This window comes from Scatophagus argus, chromosome 15, assembly GCF_020382885.2.
Source record: "Scatophagus argus isolate fScaArg1 chromosome 15, fScaArg1.pri, whole genome shotgun sequence".
In the NCBI taxonomy this organism is placed as follows: Eukaryota; Metazoa; Chordata; class Actinopteri; family Scatophagidae; genus Scatophagus; species Scatophagus argus.
The window spans coordinates 9,890,457-9,903,803 of NC_058507.1; the positions used below are offsets into that span (position 1 = coordinate 9,890,457).

Consider the following 13,347-nt stretch of genomic DNA (forward strand, 5'->3'; position numbering starts at 1 on the left):
CAGGCTTAGCATGTCCCAAAATATTGTTTCTTAGGTACATATGGAATAAATCGCATCATTGAACATCAACACAATGTCTGTATCAGAAGTGAGGAACAGGATGGACACAGTATCATCAGCTGTACAATACAACACCTTTGGAAAATGTAGGATGTTCTGACCGAGTTGTTGCTGTGGATTGTGGTGGACTGTACTGGGCTAGAATTTATGATAGTGTGCCCATCTTCTGTAGTGTTTATTTTCATTTTGTCTGAGCCTATTTACATTTTTGACTCTTCCAACACATATTGATGTTGTTACTTGGCTCATTGCCACAGCTAAAGCATTACTAATGTAATCAAACATTCAGTTAGACACATGAGTCATTGTAGAAGCAGTAAACCGCTGGGTGAAGCTGCCGTGCCCATGGCTGCTTTGAGAAAGCTATGATGACGTGCCCTCCTCCTGGCGACCGTTCTGTTCTACTGCAATCGAAGGGGCGTCCTGTGTCTCCTATTAGAGCAAATTAATATGCTGGTTTAAAAGAGCAATTGATCAAAGCACATATTTTTATTTGGTCTGGTTATAGTGATGCAAATAAAAACCATCATGCACCGTTTTGGGATATGAGGTGGGTAAACTCGCCTTTTCTTCCCCGTCCTTTCCCTGAGAGGTGGATGACGAAGGCCTTGACTTTGAAGACGTCTGATTCAGCTCATGCTCCTTTTTGAAACAAGGCGACTGTTGAATGAACACTGCTAAATGTAAGCTGTTACAAACTGTTCGAAGCAGTTGGCAGTGTGTGTAGGTGTGTGCACTGTACCAGCATGTCAGCAGAAGACTCCTCAGTCTTGGCAGAATTTTCTGTTTTTTTCACACCGTCTTGCTCAGATGGAGGTGTCTTTCACAGGACAGAAGTAACATATTCTGAACTCATTTATGCACAAAAAGAAACCCTCTTTACTAGGGTACATGAATTAGGATTATATAAACGTAAGCACCCACTCACATAGCCCGTACCTGCTTTCCGTTGTATTTGCGTAGGTGTCCTCCCTCGTTGTGCTGCTCGCTCTGGATAAATTGTGCATGTCTCTTGAGATAAACACATGCATAAAACATTGGATTTTTGTGTATTAGAGTGACTCTCTGAACTGATTTGGGTCTCTTGTTAAAATATGTGCCGCTTGGCGTTTTCCCACAAATTCACCACTCATATTTTAACCTTCACCTGCACAGACTATAATCTAACAAAAGGCACCGTAATGCATCAGTGCTTAAATGAATTTCTCATCCACTCCACTGTGGATGTATGTTCTAAAATCAACCATTTTATAAATTATACCCTCAGTGTATGCCTGTTATGTAGACAAATTGCCCTCCACTGTGCATAGGAGTAAATGATTTTAGAAAATGTTTTTTATCACTTAGATAAAAAAAACAAATTCACACTGAAGAAAAAATGATTTGATTTATGAGTACCTGCTGTGTGTTGTGCAAAGGATTGTTTAGGTTGTTTATTTCTTCATCCTCCACTATCTCTGCAACTTTCTGCAAATGACAGAAGTACTGGGATTCAGCTCTGCTCTGAGCACATATGAGGAATTAACAGGCCTTCAAAGATAACTGAGCATTTGATTATAGTAGTACATTATGTATGCATTTGTAAGGACACTGAGAGGACTGTAAAGCTAACCTGGTCAACAGGAAACTCGGTAGCTGTGTTTTCATCCTCGTGCACCTCCTCGGCCCCTCGTGCTTCTTCTCTCCTCCTCTGTGCTGCTCTTTTAAACACGCTAGGTTGGACTGTGATACAGAGAAATCATAACGCTGCTTTTGCTATAATGGCAAAATTGATTAAACGCATCGCAAATTTGAGGAAGTCAGATTTCAAATAGGAAATATAAAGTTAGGACATCCTAACCGGATCCATTGCTTAGCGGTGGTCTTGGCTGTCGTCTGTTGTTGTTGCGGATCTTGACCGGCCTGGCGAAGAAAGCGGAGGTCTCGTCTGCTCCCTCTCTCCTGCTCCTCTGCTGTGTGGCTGCTGGAGCTGCACACTCATCCCCGGTCGACTTCACCCGCCGACCATCGGACTGAAATTCATGGGATGGAATGTGTTTGGGCAAAATAAACAAAACCAATTAACAGTCCCAATATAACTCTTTTAGTGTGAATACGAGACAGTGAAGGGTTATTTTTGTACCTCAGGGTAGTCAAGGAGAGCTGAGTCACTGCACTGGTCTTCCGGACCACTTCCCGCTTTCCTGTTCTAAGAGAAACACATGCAAGACCTTTATCAATGCTAAGATGATACTTTAAGAAAGTAAGCAAAGCGAATTGCACTTTTAACTGAAACTACCTCATTTCTCCTTACCAGCCTTCTCTTTCCTGGGTAATATCTGCAAAATAAAGAAAACCCTGGAATGTGATAAAGGTGCGCAGAATTTTTTTGTTGATCTTCTCTAATTATTATGTTATTTTAGCAAGTGGAACAAGTCAGCTCAGATCCTCACAGGTGCACATCTTCACACACACTCAGAGAGGACCTTGCATAACAATACCTCTCTGTAGCTTTTGAACCCAACAGCTCCACATATGGCAGCTTCTTGAACCTCTCGGTCCCCACAGCAACATAGCAGTGTCCAGTCTGCAGCTCAGCAGCTGAGGACACAGTCACTCCTTCCAGAGAGCACAACCTGATGAAGCACGCAGGTTATGTTATATTACCTGGACTTCCTTCTCTATCCGTATTTTACTATTATATAGTATTTATCCGTCAGTGTCACTGACCTGCGCACAGCTCCAGTTCGTAAACCGACCTTCTCAGTGACCAGACTCAGGATCTGCTCCAGGTCCTGACGCATGCTCCTTGGAATGATGAATCGGAATGGGGGGCACAGGAGATCTCCATTACGGAAGACGCTGAACAGGAAGGGATAGGTCCAGATTTATATACTTCTAAAATTCTGTCAAATAATACTTAAATGCCCATATTTACACTGAAAACAGTTACTGGACTGTGTAATTGCTCCTTCTGTCTATAGTGGCCATGGTGAAATTCTTTACAAATGATATTACAATATAAGAGATGGGACACATAATCCACAATCCAAAATCCAAAAATGCATTCTAAAGTTCAGTCAAAGCTGTGAGGCTTCAGAAGTCTAGACAAATAAAGCATCTTCCATTGACAGTCTTTTTAATGCAAAATTTCCTGTTTTTGTTTCCCTGGACAGTATTTCCTCATTTAACAGCCATGCTAGCAGTTCTGATATCTGTACTTATGTTAACACATCTTAGTTTGGCATGTTAGCATGTTACCCATTACTAATAAGCATACAGCACAAAAGACAGTGGAGGCCGGTGGGAATGTCATTATTTTTACAGGTACAGTATTTAATGTTTGTGGCACTAAATGAAACGTCAGAGATTCGCCAAAGTTCATACGGTTCTCCTGCAGGGCCAATGAATGTGTGCCAATAGATCTGGTATTTTGAAATGTTCCACAGGATAAGTGAAAGTTATCGTCTACTGGTGGAACCAGAGGAATCAAAGAGTTAAGACGGTCACTTGTTTGAGCTTAAGTCAAGAGGCTACCAAAGTCAGGAGCATTCATCCTTGACCTTGAATGCCTGTACAAAGTTTCATGGAATCTGCCCAGTAGATGAGATCGTTCATTCTGACCGGCTGACGCTGCCATCCTCAGAATCATGTTGCTAGCATGGCTAAAAAGGGAAAACTGAACCAAAAACACACCTATTTGATCTGACAAAGTCAGACTGCTGAAACCTCATGCAATCTTTGTCTAACATTGAAATGCATCTCCAAAAAACCCACTAATGATAATTATGTGTGTGTGTGTGTGTGTTTGGTTGTATTATGTCAACTCACTGTAAAATGCAAGGTACAGGTATAAACTTCTTCCATTTTGCAGATACATTGGGCTTCTGGGTCACTTTGGCCTGCAGAACACATTCAGAAAATCGGATTCATGGGACTGCAAATCATCATAATGTTGTCATTTCCTCAGCCAATTCGCTCATCAGTTTTACATCATCTGTGGCCTGGACATCAATTACGCTGCATGTCCATCACAGCAAAATCAGTTATTCCAAAAGTGTAATGACTGACTAACTATTCTGCTCATGCCAGCTGAAGTGCTGCAGCCATGGAAACTAACGTCGCTGCAAGAGTTGGCGCATTCACACGCCTGATCCGAGGGCTCGCCTCAAAGCCGTTGACCATGTCGTCCCATATCAACGACATCTGAAGCCAATAATGTCCACGTCTCTGACAACATAGCTTGACTAAATCAATAAAATTGGAACAAACCAGACATTGCTAATCTTCCCTTATTGTTTTTACTTCAAAGTGGCAGACATTTAATGCATGTACAGTGTCTCTGAGCAGAGAAAGGAGGCGTAGAGTGGTGAATATGGGCAGTAGGCTTGTCCAGACATGCACACAGCCCTGATAACAGTGTGTGAAAGCATAACTCTTTGCTTCACCAGCAGGATCAAACACAACTCAAATATGGACACACTTCCGTCATTGCTGCACAGCAACCACAGCACAGGCATGTGAGACTTTAAAACCAAAGACTCAGCTTTCCAAATGGCAGACACCCAAGGCACACACAGTTACTCTCCACTTCTTTTTTATGCTTTTCAGAAAAGTAACACTGATGTTTAAAGACTGAGAGCGCACTCTGCGCCTGAAAAGCCAAGCGGTCATCCCTGCCAGCTGGTTAGAATACTGAGTGAGCACTTGTCAGCACGAGTGCCTCTGTGTCTGTACTTGTGTGTGAAATCAATTTTGTGGAAACATTAAGAGGGGCTGCATAATAGTACCATAATTATCACCACAATCTGCCTGCCTTTCAACGCACAGAGAAAAGTGGGGAGTTGGGTTGAGATTCATTCAGAGAATTTTCTTGATAAAAAACAATCACAACCCCTGGGAATTTCTGCTCTCTGATGACATCCAGCTGTAATTAATGACTCTCATGTCACACAAGGCCCTTTAAAGGGCACCCTTAGTGACGGCTCTATGGACAGCACAATCATTAGCCCATTGTTTCCGGTAATTTACATGACAACCAGTGACATCAGTGTGACAGTAAGGGTGACTTATACACCCACACACACAAAGTGCATACATAATCTAACCTATCTAGTATGTCATCACAAATATGAGCATGTGCCGTTAATGGAAAATCCTGCAGTCATTTTCGTATTTGATTTGGCAGGAGTTCAAATGGACCAACTTGATTAGAGTACAGCGCAGCATGGTGGTGCATTCCTCCTGGTTAGACTGGGATTAATGAGTGATGGAGTGTGTGGAACATGCTGTCTACCTGACAAAATTTTAAAAAAAGCCTACCTGGGTTTCTTCACGGGCAGGAGGATGCTTTTTCGTCCCTGTGTTAAGGTAACTGTACATGAAAACAGCAGATATGATAAAAGAAGTCATTTGTTTCTTTTCATTTTCATTTTAGAAATTGAACACCTCCTCCCTAATATGATTACAATAAATGGCTTTTGTACTCACTCCAGTTTCTTGAACCTTTCGAAGCCAGCAGCGACATACTGGGCTCCTGTCTGCAGGTCCTCGAGGTCTGCGACCCTGTGGCCCTGTCTGGGGGTGTACAGGGTCCTGATAGCAAGTGGAGCACCAATGCTCTGGGTTACTTCAGTCAAAAAGGCCTCCATGGTGACCACCTGTCGCTGGTTAACCACGAACCTCCGTCCACTGTAGAAGGGGTCTCCATTCCTATACACCACCACGCTCTTCACTGGAGGCAGGATAGTCGTGGCTGCAGTGCTGGCAGCCATCTCAGAGCCAGCTGTTACTGTCACAGTGCACAGATGTATATTTTAAAAAGGCTGTTTGAGTCCATACGCATCACAGTTCTCTCCACGCACAGAAAACACCACTCACTAAAAGTTGCATTTTCTGGATATCTTCATACACCAGATACATTCACATTCTTTGGATCACACTTGTTCAACAACTGCACATTCATGCCAACACATATTACATGATCTGTTACCCGCACAGGCAATGCTCAGTCACTCACGAGCCTGGTGGAAGACAAAGCGGGGAAATCGCAGAATTGAAGGCAAAGGTGAAAATCAGTCCCTTCTGTTGTTGTGGTCTGTCTGTACTCCCACTCTCCACGTTCTGCTCTCTCTATCCCCCTAAAGCACACACACACATACTACTCCACTGACGGTGGTGAGTATTTCCTGGTTGCTATGGCACCGTAACAGCAATGACTGGCTTTGTGGGCCAAACCATCGGCAGCAACCACAACAAAAGACGCGGACGGCGGAGGAGAGAATGGGGTGGTTCACTGCGTAGTAAGCTGAATGAATAGGACAACCTCTACACCCAGTCCTTATTTTCACAAAAAAAAATAATTGCCACATACATTATTAATAGCAGTGGAAGAACCAGCAGGTAGTAGAATCATTACTGAAATTCCTCATGTGACCCTTTCTAAATATAGCATTTAAAATAATACAAAGAAAAAAAAATACTAAGTGCAAGACAATGCAATGTATACTGTTTTTAGCCTCCCCAAAAAGTCCTCTTTAAAGACACTAATGTCTTAAGACAACAGCAGTTTAGTACGAGACTGTCATGTTAATATTTGCTGGCAGAACTTCTCGTGTGATGATGAGTGAGAGCTCGTTCACTGTGATCCAACTGGGAAACTTGAGCTTCTGTGAGTCACATCACAAACTGGCTTCATTAGGACAACAGCAACAGAAAGAGGACATTTTAAAAATATATAATTTATTCTTTTTTTTCCACATTATAATACACACAATGTACAGGTCTGCTCAATCACATGATAAATACTACTGAAAGCAATTTATTTAAAGTTGGGATACTGTGTAAAATGTAAATAAAAACAGAATGCAATCATCTGCAAACAAAATGTGTCTACCAGCAACAAAGTGTTCTAGACCTCATATAGTAATATCCTTTATAGAGTCAGGTGTTCCTCAGAGTAGTGAACCTTGAGCCATTCTTGCTTGTGAGAGACTGAACCTTTCGAGGATGCCCCTTTAGAATGCAATCATGATACTATCACCTGTTAAAAATGACCCTGTTTACCTGTTAACCAGTTCCACACGGGTGTTTATTGACGTATTTCACTGACACTGACTAATGATTGAAGACAACATTAAATATGTTACCTTTGTATTTTTTTAACAATTGAGTAAATGTCAAATAGAATTAGAAAATTATGACATTCTCTTTTATTTATGTTTTACACAGTGTCCCGACTTTTTTGGAATTGGGGCCGCATTTGTATAAAATAATAGCATAAACAGATGCAACTGGAGTGAGTTCAGCTGACTTCCTGCAGTCAGGCCTGCAGTTTCACATCATCAAGCCAAGTTCAGATTACTTCTGCTGTCAGGACACGCTCAGCCTATCCTTCAGTGTCAAGTACTGTAGAGGACAAAAAAGAAAGGAAAAACAATCATTTAAAGCTGTACCTTGTAATATAAACACAACAAATGAAAGGGTCTTGGATTAAATACTTATGGGTTTCTCCTGCCAACTGTGGAATGCTTGGGCGCATGAGCACATGCTTTTTCTGATTTCAGTTCACTACATTAAGTGTTTTTTGTGCACATTACTCCACATCTTGCGACCTTTACACACTCTGGAGCTGCAGTGTGATTCATGGAAGCAGTGATGCAGGATTAATAAGGACCCTCAATAGTTTAAGTAATACAACTAGTACACAGTCTGAGTACAAAGGATGCAAGATAGCTGGACATGTTAAGGAACAACACCACAGAATTATGCACTTAATACTCGTACCCAAAAAGTAGCTACAGTGAAGCTGGATATATACTGTGGTTATTATCCACATACTGGCAATGGTTGGTATTTTTCTAGGAAAGGGATGCTCCTGGGCCCAGTGTACTGACTTTTGAGGTCACTAAATAACCTTAGTCTTGCAGCGGAGGCAATTTTCTTACAGCAGAAGGCTGCCACTGCTGAATAAATGTAGGAAAACACTACATCTCCCCCTTCCACCATAGTACCTTTTTCCTGCTGTCAATGGCCTGTTGGAGCCAGAGCAGCTCCATGGTCAGGGTGTTTCTGTGGAGACGTAGGGCCTCCGGAGTACAGGGAACCTCCTGGGCCAAGTGGTACCGCTGGGAACCTGTAGGAGGCATGACCAATTCAAACTGACTGAAAAGTAAGTAAAGTGTTATAATGTTTGAGTCCTAAAGGCAAGTGCTGTTTTATTTTTTTTGCTTTTTCCTCTCTGTTTACTCATTTTCTCAAATAGCCATAAACCTCTAAATGTTTTGAGTTGAAATAACTTTTATGACTTTTTCCTATTGCAACAATTTTCTTAAAGTTATTTTTTGAGAGAGGTCACTGTCTTAAATGATTTAAACCAATTAGAATGTCAACCAAATGGCAGTTTTTAATGTATTTTCATGTATTGTTAAAATAAGGATATAATCTTACGTGCTTAACCAAAGGAGATTAGCACTTGAACAATTAATCTGGTCATCAGTTGTCCTGATTATCAATAACTTTGAAAACATATTGGTAATTTAAGTTAATTTAAGTCATTTATCAAGGACAAAATCCCAGTTTTCAGCTCCTCCAATATGAGGACGAATAATAAACAAGCCATTTGAAGGCATTTCCTCGAGCGCTTGGAAAATGTGATGGATTTCTCATACTATTTCTTACCTTTCACAGGCTGATGATCGATGCAGACACATTATGCCATCTCATTTCAAAAACAAAAATGAGTCTAAAGCACAACCATTGTGTGCACAGCTCTCACCTTTGTGACAGTGACCATAGTTCATGTCCAGCTCCAAACTGCTCCAGACGCTGGTGGAGTCTCCTGTGCTCTCCATCACCTCTCCATCTTTATCCACCACACTGCTTTCTTTCTGTCCCAAACAGTCCTTAGAAAGTGAGGCGTGCCCTTTGCTTGGTGAATCATCTCTCTCTGCTTCTATGTTCTCCAGCAGGGAACCTCGCCTTTCCTCTAATGAGGGTGCTAATGCTGATGGGCTTTGGGAACTGGTACGGTCATCTGGTCCTGCCTTTGAAGGCTTCCTGGTGGAGCTGCTTGGTCGTAGAAACGGGCCGCCCTGATGATGCGTGAGTGAAAACATGATAAAAGTACCAGGAAGCTGTTTAAATAACGCTGTCATTACAGTTACAGTTACTTACAGCATCAGTGAAGTGGGGAATGGGGATAACCGTCTCGCTCCACTCGAGATGGCTCAAACTTCCATCAATTTCATTCACGATTTCTTCAAAGTCTTCTCCTGCCCGACGGATTTCCTTTCTCACCAAGTATCCACGCGCATATGCCTACAGAAGAGAGGAGAGTGGTAATGTGTCCCCTGCAGCCTTCTATCTTTAGTTACGTCAATGCTAACTACGACAACGCTATTACCTTTAGCAGTTTTCAGCAGTTAGCAAAAGTGGCTGAACGCTCCTAACTAGCAAAACACATCAATACCAACAGGTTCAAAGACCCAACCTGGTGTTTTACGACTTAAAAGCAGACTAACTAGACAACGGCATTACCTGAAAACAGGTGAGCATCTTGTCCCATTTGCCTCTGTCCATTACTATAGTAACGTGACAGCGAGAGCGGGAGATGAACTCAAACTTTTTAATTTTGTTCCGGTGTCACACTCAAAAATTAAAAGCATGCTTGTAAAAGTTAGCCACATACGTGTAACAGTTTAGTTCTTAGCGTGATACATTGGTGTTAAACAATACCGTGGTTTTTGTTTTTACAATTAAAATTGTATTTGGATGTCTGAAATAACTCTGGAGTGAAGCCGTCGTCGCTTGTGCTGTTATATTTTGGTAAAACGTGGGCGGAAGTGACCCTGTGTTTGTATATTCCGTTAGCAATGTTGCTGCTCGTCACACGGCACTTTTTCTTAATGTTCTTCGCTACAACTAATGAAAATGAGTAGTGGTTCAAATCAGAGGACTTTGTTCCAGGCATGGGGTGGATCCGTTTCTCAAAACAAAGTTGTTCAACCGAAAAAAGATGTCAAGAAAGCCGCTGGACGGCACAGAACGACCCCAAGCAACACCACACAGGTAGCTAAAACAAACCCTCCTCGAAATTCCCCATGGACTGATACAGGTCAGGGGTCCACATACACATCAGGGACCCCAGTGAGTCCAGAGGAGCCTAAACTTGCGTTTGAAGATGACGATGACGACGATGATCTGATGGTGGTCGCTGTTTATGAAGCTGAAAAGAACCTTCAACTTGACAATGCAAACTGTTTTCAGCATGACAACCCTGAAGGAACGGCCTGCTCATCCTTCTCTTCTACCCCCTCAAGTGGGCAGACATATCCAGATTTCCCTGGCTTTGACAGCTCCTCAGCTAAGGTATGGATTTACCCCACCAACTATCCCATCCGGGTGTACCAGCTGAAGATATCAGAGGCTGCCCTGTTTCAGAACACTCTGGTGTGTCTCCCCACTGGTCTGGGAAAGACCTTTATAGCCTCTGTCGTTATGTATAATTTCTATCGATGGTATCCATCTGGGAAAATAGTATTCATGGCTCCCACCAAACCTCTGGTGGCACAACAGATTGAGGCGTGTTATAAAGTGATGGGGATCCCTCAGGCGCACATGGCTGAGCTGACAGGTAACAAAAGCACGACACAGAAATAGTGACGCTCATCTGTCCTCTTTAAGCCTGTATTAGCAAGTGTCCTTCTTCTTCTCCACAGGCAGCACAGCAGCAAAGCAGAGACAGGAAGTGTGGAGGACCAAGCGAGTCTTCTTCCTCACCCCTCAGGTCATGGTGAACGATCTGTCCAGAGAAACCTGCCCGGCTCGGCAGGTCAAGTGTGTGGTGATCGATGAAGCCCACAAGGCGCTGGGCAACCATGCCTACTGTCAGGTATGCAAATCTGTCACTAGCAATAACCCGCTTGACATTCAGTTGAGTTACACATCACTGCTGACTGTTCTCAGCATTTTTTTATTTCCCATGTCCTCTTCTGATCGTGAACCTGGACTAAAGGGATTTTGAAATGATAATCAACCCAAAATATTTCCTCACTAAGTAACCTAACTCTTATAACCTTGAAGGGTGGTTGTAAGAAAGTCTGTTGCAGAGAGAGAGGATGCTGTGGCCATACGCAGGGAACAAATGATAACCAACAGATCACTTCACAACACTTCACCTTCACTTTGTTCACGCGTTAATGAAGGCACTGTTGCTTGAGTTGTGATCAAACTGTAATCAAAGCATCTTCAGATCAGCATGAACCTTCATTCGCTTTTATTAATCTATTTTTAATAGACTATAGGCAGTAGGCACACTGTAGGTAGTCTAGCAAATCAATAAGCAACATTCTTTCTTTCTAGCAGGGGGAGCCTCTTTAGTTTTGTATTCTAATGCTTTTTAGTTAAATGTTTGTATTATTTAAATAAAGTGTTAACAATACCCTATACTCGCTCCTCTCCCTGTTCCTTAGGTGATCAGACAGCTCGGCAGCCAGACTCAGCAATTCCGCATCCTGGCCCTCAGTGCAACTCCAGGGGGAGACACAAAGGTAAGAACAATGAATCTAAGTATCTGTGTGTGTAAGTCCTTTGTTGTCTCTCTTGTATTAAGTGACCTCTTTCCTGTTCTTACTCCATCCCTGCAGTCCGTGCAGTCCGTGATCTCTAATTTGCTCATCTCCCACATTGAGCTGCGTTCAGATGAGAGCCCAGACATCCGGGCTCATTCGCACCAGCGCAGTGTGGACAAAATGGTGGTTCCTCTCGGAGAAGCTCTTTCTGCTCACCAATCTCGCTACCTCCAGGTAGGCCCAAGGGATTTTCCATCTTAATTAGCTGAACTCCTCCTTGTCTTTACAGCTTTAATTTTTTTTTTCCTACAAATAGGCCATACAACCAGCAGAGTTTAGGGAATGTGAAGAAGGTCTTTCTTTCTTGCCGATACTAAAACTACTTTACTGTTATATGAATCAAAATTTAAGTTAATTTTTTGTTCTTGATGTTTTCACTGTCATATTCATAACGAATACACAAAGTAGACAAGCACATTCAAACTCGGTAAAGTCATTTTCATATTCAAACTTTTCCCCCCTGTTGGTCATGGTCGGTTTCATGTGGTTGGTCTCATTTGGTGCTTTGCTGCCACCTTGTGGTCACTTTGTAATCACAGCTGTAATCTTTTCTCAGTATTTTGACTTTCCTCTCGCAGTGTGGTTCTTTCTGGTTCAGTTAATATTAAGTGGATTGATTTGTCTTGAAAGCAACATCCTGTCGCCCTCTGTGGTCTGACTCTCAGTGCTGGTGGACTAAATGGTTCTGGATTATTAAGGGACCCTATAGGCTCTTCTCTGCTTGTCATGGGTTCGTTAGTTTGTACTGTACCGTGAGTGTGCAGCTGCACTTCGTCTGTCTCAACTGGCTGGACAGCTGGAATGTGACACCTGCATCTGAAAGCTGAGATCTCCTGTAGCTCTGTTACATCTTCTTTGTGTATTTGTGTATTTTCTTTCCTCCTACTGTATCTGATTCTTTTGGGTTGTTTTTCTTCCTTGTGTTTTAATTGTTTGACCTTCATATTTGACCTCTTTTTACATTACCGCTTGAGCGGATGCTGTCTGCAATCATTTAGGTGGAACTTAATGATTGTTGAGCAAATCAGGAAAATGAACCAGTCATGCACACAGGTTTTTGGGATCCATTCTTTATGTGTTTTTCCTTCAGCCCATTTTACCTCAGACAACAGAGAAAGAACTGTCCGTATATTCAGCAAAAGCTTTGGCGTTTTGATTTGGCATGGATGGATATTTTCTAGACAATGCGTGTAATGTCAGTGAACATCTAGGCCACTGTGTCCCAGTCAGCACTGAGATATCTGCCGTAAAGTTTACAACCTGTGTAGTGTTGTAATGGAAACCAATGGTGTAATTTAGTGCTTAAGTTTTAGTGGCATTCCACGTAAATTGAAAGTAATTTGTTCAAACAGAATTCCTGTTATTTATTTGAACAAATATGCCCATGTCTATGACTAAGAGGAATCTGTACTTTCTGAAAAACAGATGTCCTGTTTGAGCACACACACGTTCTCGTATTTTTTAGATAAAAGAAAACTTAATCAAGTTCTTCATTTTAATATGCATTGACTTGTAGTATCTCAGTCAGGCACTATATACGTTCTACTTCATTGTACTGTAAGCTGGACTTTGATATACTTAGGTGTGCGTGCATGTATGACCTTCTTCTGAGAACTCATCATGTTACTATGCTCCAGTAACTGAGCACCTCTTCTTCTAGTGAAGTGAGTTATGCTAT

The 13,347-nt window shown here is 42.1% G+C and overlaps 3 protein-coding genes across 13 annotated transcripts in view; 1 reads left to right on the forward strand and 2 right to left on the reverse strand.

The window, feature by feature from the left end:
* Nucleotides 1-194: 194 nt before the first annotated feature.
* dcdc2b (doublecortin domain containing 2B) lies at nt 195-6,317 on the reverse strand. Of its 9 annotated transcripts, none has more exons than XM_046413546.1 (14): nt 6,059-6,317; nt 5,530-5,824; nt 5,362-5,413; nt 3,871-3,941; nt 2,770-2,901; nt 2,541-2,675; nt 2,339-2,378; nt 2,183-2,248; nt 1,901-2,072; nt 1,673-1,782; nt 1,459-1,527; nt 1,000-1,071; nt 803-880; nt 195-702 (listed from the first exon to the last, which is right to left on the reverse strand). In XM_046413546.1, exons 2-14 carry the CDS (start codon nt 5,811-5,813, stop codon nt 550-552), a joined length of 1,434 nt encoding a protein of 477 aa, XP_046269502.1. In that variant the 5' UTR covers nt 5,814-5,824; nt 6,059-6,317; the 3' UTR covers nt 195-549. The 9 variants fall into 9 exon arrangements, 8 of the variants coding, with proteins under 8 accessions (XP_046269502.1, XP_046269500.1, XP_046269499.1 ...); XM_046413544.1 differs by having other exon boundaries at nt 6,038-6,317; XM_046413543.1 differs by having other exon boundaries at nt 5,530-5,830; nt 6,038-6,317.
* A 446-nt stretch (nt 6,318-6,763) lies between these two features.
* iqcc (IQ motif containing C) lies at nt 6,764-9,746 on the reverse strand. The gene is made up of 5 exons (XM_046412272.1): nt 9,577-9,746; nt 9,214-9,357; nt 8,816-9,131; nt 8,052-8,173; nt 6,764-7,446 (listed from the first exon to the last, which is right to left on the reverse strand). The coding sequence occupies exons 1-5, from the start codon at nt 9,616-9,618 to the stop codon at nt 7,411-7,413; spliced, it is 660 nt and encodes a 219-aa protein (XP_046268228.1). The 5' UTR covers nt 9,619-9,746; the 3' UTR covers nt 6,764-7,410.
* Nucleotides 9,747-9,822: 76 nt separating this feature from the next.
* The window catches only part of fancm (FA complementation group M), a 36,812-nt gene continuing 33,287 nt past the window's right edge, over nt 9,823-13,347 (forward strand). For all 3 annotated transcript variants that reach the window (XM_046412254.1, XM_046412256.1, XM_046412255.1), the window contains exons 1-4: nt 9,823-10,672; nt 10,758-10,930; nt 11,511-11,588; nt 11,685-11,843. In XM_046412254.1, coding sequence (XP_046268210.1) covers nt 9,964-10,672; nt 10,758-10,930; nt 11,511-11,588; nt 11,685-11,843 — 1,119 coding nt within the window. In that variant the 5' untranslated portion in view covers nt 9,823-9,963. The remainder of the gene's footprint in view (nt 10,673-10,757; nt 10,931-11,510; nt 11,589-11,684; nt 11,844-13,347) is intronic.